The following is a 10,024-nucleotide window of genomic DNA, read 5'->3' on the forward strand; positions in this document are numbered from 1 at the left end:
GTCCATAGCAGGTAAAGATATATATTACTGACGTTTCGGGCCTGAGGGCTTCCTCAAGGTATGGAAACAGCAGGGAGGTGCCTGAATAAATGAAATGCCAGAGGGGAGAGGTACACACCCACCAGAAAAAAAAGGTGATAATTGGATATGGAAAAAAGGCCAGGAGAGAGGAAAGGTGAGAATTGATAGGGGGAGGGAGGGGTGGGGTGGGGCTTGGATCTGTGGAAGGAGAGCTAGGGTTAAGGAAACAGAGGGAAAAGAAAAGAGAGAGAGAGAGAGAGAGCTACAGGAAAGGAAACAGGAAAAGATTGGGGGTGGGGGGATGGGGCCAGCTAACAGAGACTGGAGAAGTTAATGTTAGTGCCATCCAGATGGAGGGTGGCAGCCAGGCAGTGCACAAGTCTTTGGACAGGCATATCGGCAAGGAAATGGGATGGGTAATTGAAATGGGTGGCCACTGGAAGATCCAAACTATTGTGGCAGACATGTGCTCAATGAAGTGATCTCCAAGTTTGTGTCCAGTCTCTCCGATGCAGAGGAGACCACAATGGAAGCACCGGATGGAATCGATGACCCCTGCAGATTCACAAGTGAAATGTTGCTTCACTTGAAAGGACTGTTTGGGTCCTCGAATTGTGGTGAGGGAGGAGGTGTGGGCACAAGTGGAGCATATCCTGCAGTCGAAGGGGTAGGTGGGAGAATTTACAAGGGAGTCATGGGAGGAGCAGTCCCTGCGGAAGGCAGAGAGCGTAGAAGAGGGGAAGATGTATCTGGTGATGGGATCAAGTATTATGGAGCGGAAATGGCAGAGGAGGATGTGTTGGTTGCAGAGACTGGTGGGGACAAGGGGAATCCTGTCTTTATTGCTTGTGGGGGCAGAGGGGCCGAGGGCCAATGTACAGGTAATGGAGGATATGTGGGTGAAGGCCGAGTTGATGGTGGTGGAGGAGGAAGTCACGTTGTTTGAAGAAGGAGGACATCGCTGATGATCTGGCATGGAAGACCTCATCCTGGGAGCAGATGCGACAAAGACTGAAGAATTGAGAGAAAGAAAAGGAATCCTTACAGGACAAAGTATGAAGAGGTGTAGTCAAGGTAGCTGTGTGAATTAAAACATACATAAATGCTGGAGGAACTCAGCCAATCTCACAGGATCCATAGGAGGAATAAAGACTGGGGAGAGAAAGGCAGAAGAATGGGAGGGGAAGGAGTCCAAATCAACAGACAAAAGATGTTAATGGAATATGAGAAGAGGTAAGGTAGAATAAATTATTGCTCTATGAAAGGAGAAAAAGGAGACAGGGGGACAAAGATGAAGGGCTATGGGGGGAGTTCTAACGGAAACCAGAGAAGTAGATGTGCAGATGGTGCACAGACAGAAGATGAGGTGTTGTTCCTCCAATTTGAGGTTATAAAACCCAATGGTTCAAAAACAGTTGCTTCCCCATGCCATCCGATTTCTGAATGGAGAATGAATCACAGACGCTACCTCACTTTTCTCTACTTTTGCACTAATTTATTTTTCTAAAAATGTAATTTATTGCAATATTTGCACCATTAGCGCTGCCGCAAAACAATAAATTTCATGACACATGTTCATGACAATAAATTCTGATCCTGATTCAGATCTTCATGACCCATTGTTTCTGTATGTTGCTGAGATATAATGAATATCAGTTGAAGCATCAAAGAAAATAGAGTCCAAGAGTTGTACTAAAAACTCACTGAAATACTGGAGAATCTCAGCCGGTCTTTTCAGCATCTATAAGAGACAAAGATCTATTGCTGACGTTTTGGGGCTGAGCCCTTCTTCAAGGAAGAGGCCAGAAGCCAAAAAATCTCAGGAAGTCTAAGAATTCAGACAATGCTGGCTGGGAGAAGCATCCAGACCGGTAATAGATCTGGCTGAGCTCCTCCAGCATTTTGATGTGTTTTTACTAGTGTTCCACTTCAAGAGTTAGATACTGGAACAGGCCCTTCAGTCCAATCTGTCCTTAGGGATTTTTAGACTCCAGGCATATAACAGCACAATCAAGGCATGATGCCACTACACTGGGAGTCTGAAAAGGAAAAGGAATGTGCTATAATTTTGAGTCCATTTCTGCACCATGATTTATTCTGCAGGACCCCTACAACTTTTTGGAGGAAGCCTGTAGTCTAAATGGTACTGGAAAAATTCATTATCGGTCATCCTCTCTACTGCACATCCAACCACGGGGACTGTTGCACTCAGGTACTTGCAGTATAAAATGCGCCCAGTGGGAATGACCACATGGGTAGTAATTATGTTAATTTTTTCAGTGATTTTCCTGACATTGCAGTCTAAAAAAACATTAATGCTGACCAAGGTGTCTTCCTGAATTAGTCCCATTTGTCTGTATTTGGCTTATATCCATCTAAACCTTTCCTATATCTGCCCACGTGTCTTTCAAATGTTCTAATTGCATCTTCCAGCTGCTTGATCCCACCGTCCTCTGTGTGAAAATGTTGTCCTTTTAAATCTTTGATCAGATTCCTTTTAAACCTTTCCTTTTAAACCTTTTCCGCACCCCCTCACAGTTTTATTATTTGGTTCTCCCCTCCACCTCCTACGCTCCAGGGAGAAAAGTCCCAGCCCATCCAGCCAATCCACAAGATATAGGAGCAGAGCCATTGAGTCTGCTCCACTATTCCATCATGAGACGATCCATTCTCCTTCTCAGCCCCACTCCCCTTCCTTCTCCCCATAACAATTGATACACTGACTATTCAGATAGGTATCAAGCTCTGGCCTAAATACACCAAATGACTTGGCTTCCACAGCAACAAACTCCAGAGATTAACCACTCTATGGTAAGATATTCCTCTGCATTCTATGTTTTAATTGGGCGCCCTTCAATCCTGGTTGTGACTTCTTGTCATTGACTCCCTGATACACTATCTCCAAAAGACTGAAGGTGAATAAACTGATAGGCTTTTATAAGGTTTAGAACAAAAGCATATCCATACTGCTTGACTGTTCTGCACTGGGAAGAGGGCTGTAGAATATTCTGGAGCCTGTGGGAGGAGTCACAGGCACAATCGGCCAATGGGTGTGCCCAAACAGACAAATATATATATACATACAGTGGCTTACCACACTCCCCTACCATGGGAAACAACTTTGCCACCTTTACTCTGTCCAGGCCTTTTAACATTCAAAATGTTTCTACAAGGTCTCCCCTCATTCTTCTAAACTCCTAGGAGTAGAGTCCAAGAGCCATCAAACATTCCTCATATGCTAATCCCTTCAGTCTGGGAATCATTCTTGTAAATCTTCTCTGAACCCAGCGCACACTTTCTTGAATCCTTGACATTCAAGACCACCAATCCCAGTAACATTCTTGAGAATCTGTTCCGCACCACTTCCAGCTTAATGATATGTCCCCGGGTGACTAGAACTGCACATGATACTCCAAACATGATCTCATCAATGACCTGTTCAACTGTAGCATGATGTCCCTGCTCTTGTACTCAATGCCCTGATTAATGAAGACAAACATCCAAATGCCTTCTTCACCATCCTGTCATGGAACAAAGTGCCTGTGACTACAAGTTTCTCTGCATTATTTTACTGTTTCCATAGCTCACTGATTATCTTCTGCTGGTCCTGGAGATATGTAGCTCATGGTCAACACAGGCAAGTTGGTCTGAAGGGCCTGTTCCCACCTCGTATGACTATGACACCAACCCTGACCACAAAGAAATAGGCAAGATTGATATAAAACATCGTTGACTTCCAACACTTTATTCTTATTCTCTAATCATCAGGAGGGATTGCAGATAAATGGTATGAACCGTTAGCGAGAAGCAGCAATCATCAAGGATCCACACCATCTTCGCTACTGCCATCAGGAAAGAGGTAGAGGTCCCACAGTACTCTATATCTATATCTTTAGATACTCTTAAATTTGAATTTAGACATAACAGCACAGTTACAGGCCATTTCAGCCCACAAGCCCATGCTGCTCTATTACATCCAATTAACTTACAACCTCTGGTACATTTTGAATGATAGGAGGAAACTGGAGCCCTTGGAGGATACATGCAGACATTGGGAGAGTGTACTAAATACTTCCAGACAGCGCTGGATTCAAACCCTGGTCCTGATTGCTGGCGCTGTAACAGTGTTGGGCTAACTAACCGCTATGCCAACTGTGTCGCAGTTTGCTTCATGACATTTGTTTGCTCCCAGAAAGTTGGATAGAGAGGTACTTTCCATAAGATATAGCAGAAGTGGGCCACTCGGCCCATCATGTCCACACCATGCGCTGATCCATTCTCCCACTCAGCCCCACTCCCCATGACCTTTGATACCCTGACCATTGGTTATCTGTTGACAATTCTTTATTTGGTTACAGGAATACACTGGGTACAGTTTGTTTTTGCTCGACTAAGTGGTAATTCTGCCCTGGCCCGTAGAAAAAAAAAAGAATCTCAGAGTTGTATGTGACGTCATGTATATCCTCTGGTAATAAATTGGAAATCTGAACCATCTCCTCGCAACCTTTGCCAAAAATAAAACCAAACGCCCTCATTCCTCTGAAGGAAGTTCCTTTGCAAAGTTTACTGATCAGCCTGCACCGTATAATTGGCTTATCCCAGCAGCAAGTCGCGTCTTGTTGGCAATGAGCCCTGGAACGGTCTTTGATTAACTTCTGCAACATGGGCCAGGCGTGGTTCGCCAAGAGGAATGGTTCCAAACATCGAAGGAGGTGCATCGATGGGAAGAAGTTAATTTGTCAATTCCGAGTTGTTTTAGTGGGAGAATCGAGTGTTGGCAAAACATCCCTTGTGCTCCGTCTCACCGAGGGCACGTTCGCAGAAGGAGTGCAGATGACCAGCGGGGTGGATTTCTACATCCACACGCTGCGGATGCCGGCGGGGCAGCGAGTGAAGCTGCAAGTTTGGGACTTGGCCGGGCGGCTGGACCACAGGTGGGTGGCCGAGGAGCAGGGAGTTCGGGAGGGAGGTGGGTGGGGATGTGGGTAGGATGGTAGGTTTGAGTGTGCTGCCTCGAATTGCAAGTTGGTTCCACTCTACAACCTTGGCATCTGCATCAAATGCCTCCTCCTGTTGGGCGAGTTTCCAGAGTCATGGGAACTGTTCAGCCCATCAAGTCTGCCCAAACCCAGTAGCAGGTAGACACCAATGCAAACTTGGTTCAAAGGTTCCTCTTATTGTAGTGTCTTAATACATTACAAATGTCATAAGACCAGAAGATGTAGGAGCAGAAATAGGCTATTCAGCCCAGAGAGTATCAGATTGATGGAATTTACTTTATGTTGCACGGGTGAGGCTAGGGCCATGGATGGCCTTAGGATGAGGGTGTTGGGAAGTGTGTGGAGGCAGGGAGGGTATCTGAGGAGTGTAAACCCGACAGGGAGGAGGGATGTCTTTGCAAAAGGAGACGGAATGGAGAGATGACGAGGGATGACATTTGTTTTTAACGAAAGCCAGGGAAGTCGATATTAATGCCATCCGGTTGGAGGGGGCCCAGTTGCACGATGAGGTTGTTGTTCATCGTTTGAGCAGCTTCATGGAGGGAGAAGAACCTGTAGATGCAGTGATGTTAAGTGTTTTCATGGAATGTGACTGAAAATAAAGTAAAATACTTTAAGGTTTATATATTCATGCAACTGAAGTTTGTTTAGTACAAGCACAGTATAGTATAGTATTTTTTGTCTTTGAAACTGTTTATTCTTGATACAGATGTATCAGTTAGGCATTGTGCTAGTGACTGGAAAATACACTTAAACTAGCATCTAACAATCCCCATAGGTGATGTATACCAGGGTTTTACTGTAAATTAGTCATCCGGGGACCCAAACAGTCCTTCTAAGTGAAGCAACATTTTTCACTTGTGAATCAGTAGGGGTCATCTACTGCATCCAGTGCTCCTGTTGTAATCTCTACATCAGAGAGACTGGACGCAGGCTAGGAGATTACTTTGTTGAGCATCTCAGCTCTGCCCACTGCAATAGCGTGGATCTCCCAGTGGCCACCCATTTCAATTCTTCATCTCATTCCCTTGCTGACATGTCTGTCTGTGGTCTCATGTATTTCCAGACTGAGACCATCTGCAAATTGGAGTAATAAGACCTCATCTTCTGACTGGGCATCCTCCAACTGGATGAGATTAATATCGACTTCTCTGGCTTTCGTTAATCCCTGCCCACCCCCCCCCCCCCCCCACTTCTTCCCTAGTCAACTACCCCCTAGCTCTGTCTCTCCATTCCGACTCCTTTTGCACGAACATCATAAATTTTTACCTCATCCCTTATCATCCAATTAATCCCTTTTGTTGGTCTGGATTCCTCCCCCAGCCAGCATTGTCTGAAATCTGAGACTTTCTGAGATTTCCTGCTTCTGGCTCATTCTGCTTATTCCTTGAAAAAGGGTTCAAGCCTGAAATGTTGGCAATGTACCTTTGTCTCCTATGGATACTGAGAAGACCGGCTGAGTTCCTCCAGAATTTTGGTGTTTTATACACCTTTTTTACTGTTGCATTTCACAAATGTCTTTCAGCAATAGAAATGTGACATCGTTTAATGTTACCCATTTGGAGGATATCTGTAAGATCATCTTTAATTCCTGAAATGGGATATATTACATTGAATTATCAAGGGAGCTGGAAAAAATGACTGCATTTGGTGAGGGAGATTGTCCATTTTCCTCCTTGTGGAACAGTGGTTCTCAAACTTTTTCTTTCCACTCACCACTTTTAAGTATTCCCTATCTCATAGGTGCTCTGTCAGTAGTAAGGGATTGCTTAAGGTGTTATGTGGGTGCAAAATTTAAAAACCACTGTTTTAATTGTGACAGTTTTTCTCAAGCAAAATATTTCAGTAACAATTGGGTCTAGAGCAGTGATTCTCAACCTTCTCTTCCCACTTACATACCACCTTATTAATCACAGAGTACTGATGGCATAGGGATTACTTAAAGTGGTATGTGAGTGGAAAGAAAAGGTTGAGAACCACTGTTGTAGAACACCTTCTTGTTCATGTGATAAGAGCATTTTGATTTATTTCTTTTTGAAGGTCATTCACCATATCTTCTCTCTACACCATGCTTGGCGTTCTGCTTATCTTTGACATCACAAAACGCCATTCTCTCGACTACATTGGAAACTGGCTCGATGAAACTCGAGAAGTGTTTAACCAGTGCAAGTGCACCTTTATTCTCGTTGGTCACAAGAGTGACTTGTCAACAGAAAGGAACATCTCCAGAGAGGAAGCTGAACACGTTGCAGAGGGTTTAGGCATGAGATACATCGAGACATCTGCCAAAGATGACACCAACATAAAAGAAGTGTTTCACATGCTGGCATCATCAATTGCTGGGTTAGTGAAGTCTGAAATAGAGGATTCATTGATAGCCAGTGCCTTCTCCTTTTCAACCAATGATGTTTAGCTTTGAACTAGTCCGATTTTGATGATGGTTGAATGCATTATTTGACCGATCATTTAGCTATTTTATATTGGGGTGAAAGTTTATGAACCTGGTCAACCATTATCTATAGGGATGTGGTTTTTCCCATGCATAGAGATAAAATTTGTAACTGGGACTTCTGCATATTTACTGGTGAATGAAATTCAAATGAACGCAGAAAATCTAAAATGAAAACTGAAAATGCTGAAGAAACTAGGGATAAGGCAGAAAATGCGGAAACAGTTAATACTTCAACCTGATGTTAACTGATTCTCTTTCCGCAGGTGAGTTTTCCCAGTGTTTTAGTTTTTATTCTATATATTAACATTTTAATATCATGTGTTAAATGGAAAAAGTAGAACTGAGCTGGGAGACTTTTAAACAGGTAATTTTTTACAGTCCTTGCACAGAAAAATGGGAGAGGAAATGAAGTTTTAAGTCAAATTTTTAAATCCTAATTCACATAGATGTGAAAAAAATCAAGTGTTCATAAAACCTATTCCTTTAAATTTTGTAAAAAGTGCAATAATATTGAGGTGGAACCGAAATTGTTGTATTTGCTCATTTTATGTAGGCTAATTAATTTTATTTGTTTTAACAATTATCTGTACATTATTAATTGAAAATAAAATGATCTGATCAGGCCTCAGCAAGTGAATTTACTGATATTTAAAAATTAGGACTGAGCAATTGATTTTTGAAGTTTAAGTTCTATCATATAACCATATAACCAGTTACAGCACAGAACAGGCCAGTTCGGCCCTACTAGTCCATGCCGTAGCAAATCCCCACCCTCCTAGTCCCACTGACCAGCACCCGGTCCATACACGTCTAGTCCCCTACTATCCATGTAACGATCCAGTCTTTCCTTAAATGTAACTGTCACATTTGTGGCCCGAAATGTGAAGTTAATAAAACATCAAACACAAGTTTTATCATGTAAACTTCTCAGAGTCTTTATTTTCCAGTTTCCTTTGTTCTCCTGCTTGTGCTCTTATCTCTCTCTCATACCACGTGACTTCCGGTACATCTCATACATATTCATTATCATGACATCCCTCCTTTAATCAGAAATAAACTTTACCTTCACTTACCAATATCCCTCGGAAACATACAAACATCGTAACTAATGGTAATAATATAACTCAACTACATAAAATTTACTTCCTACAGCACTCATACATGCACTTTATGATATAAGATTAAATACTGTCCCAAAGTTCTTATTAAAACTATGGCACAAAGTCTTCGTATCGTTTGGGCACTTTCCGGTTTCGTTTCGGCCTGCCTGCGATATTGTCGTCGCTTCTCGGTTGTTCACTCTCAGCGTCGGAAATACTGCTCGCCATGGCTTCGGGTGTTTCTGGCGCTCTAGTCACTTCATCAGGAGTGCTGGTAACTGCCTCTGGAACATCATCAGGTCTCTCAGTTATAGCATCTCGTATTGGCCTTTCAACCTCTTCGCTCGATGTATCTCTGGACTGGAACCATTTTACACCTGATACATTTCTCTTATACAGGACTCCAGTCAGAGACTTGACTGTCACCATACTGCCACTTCCGGATACGACAGTATAGGGTTGATGGTAATAAGGTGTGTCTAGCTTACCACCAGTTTCATGCCTCACTAGAACATTATCTCCTGACATGATGTCTGAGTACTTGGCTCCACGTTTCGAATCTGTGTACAGCTTTGCTGCACCTTTCTTTTCAGCATCGTGGTCCCTCATCTTCTGGTCGTCTCGGATTTCCTTTATTTCTGGCATTTTTGTGCAGATTTTTCTCCCAAAAAATGCTTCTGCAGGACTTTTTCCAGTGGTTGCATGAGGCGTTGCTCGATAGACAGTCACATAAGATAGCAATGCTTCTCGCCAATTTTGTCCTTCTGCGTGTGCAATCCTCAATCGTTTTTCAATGGACTGATTTTGTCTCTCTACTTCTCCGTTGGCTTGCGGCCATTTCGGAGTTACTTTATGATGGTGGATACCTGTGGTCCTCATGTATTCCGCAAATGTCTCTGAAATGAATTGTGGACCATTGTCAGAGTATAATGTAACAGGTAATCCATATCTTGCGAATATCTCTGCTAATGCTTGTATTGTTTTTTCAGTGGTTGTGGACTTCAACACCACGTACTCATACTATCTGCTGTAGTAATCTATCACTACCATAATTGATTCACCTGTCGGTAAAGGTCCAAGAAAATCCACAGCTACGTCGATCCATGGTCCTGTCGGGAGTTGCGTACTCCGGATCGGTTCTGGCAGATTACTCCTACTTGTGATTTGACATCCGTGACAAGTTTTAACAAATTTCTCTGCGTCTTTATCACAACCTGGCCACCATACCTTGGTCCTGAGGTTTTGCTTGGTACCAACAATACCTAGGTGTCCTTCATGCGCTAAGGATACGATTTTCGGTCTCAATCTTTGCGGTATCACCAATCTGCAACCTCTTAATACACACTGTCCAATGCAACAAAGTTCGTCTCTAATGGGAATGTAAGCCTTGTGAGTACACTTGTCCCATTGTTCACTCTGTATGCATTCTCTTACTTCCCTGAGTTCTGGAT

The 10,024-nt window shown here is 43.2% G+C and overlaps 1 protein-coding gene across 1 annotated transcript; it reads left to right on the forward strand.

The window, feature by feature from the left end:
* Positions 1-4,667: 4,667 nt before the first annotated feature.
* Positions 4,668-7,620, forward strand: LOC138741869 (ras-related protein Rab-39B-like). Its single transcript, XM_069896113.1, has 2 exons — positions 4,668-4,955; positions 7,062-7,620. Exons 1-2 carry the CDS (start codon positions 4,684-4,686, stop codon positions 7,432-7,434), a joined length of 645 nt encoding a protein of 214 aa, XP_069752214.1. The 5' UTR covers positions 4,668-4,683; the 3' UTR covers positions 7,435-7,620.
* The last annotated feature ends 2,404 nt before the right edge of the window (positions 7,621-10,024 follow it).

Source organism: Narcine bancroftii, chromosome 8 (genome assembly GCF_036971445.1).
Source record: "Narcine bancroftii isolate sNarBan1 chromosome 8, sNarBan1.hap1, whole genome shotgun sequence".
Taxonomy (NCBI): domain Eukaryota; kingdom Metazoa; phylum Chordata; class Chondrichthyes; order Torpediniformes; family Narcinidae; genus Narcine; species Narcine bancroftii.

Bases quoted from the DNA above. Each gene is read 5' to 3' on its own strand.
- LOC138741869 (XM_069896113.1), top strand. From the start codon at position 4,684: ATGGGCCAGGCGTGGTTCGCCAAGAGGAATGGTTCCAAACATCGAAGG. The intron at 4,956-7,061 runs GTGGGTGGCCGA...TTCTTTTTGAAG, and splicing joins GCCGGGCGGCTGGACCACAG to GTCATTCACCATATCTTCTC.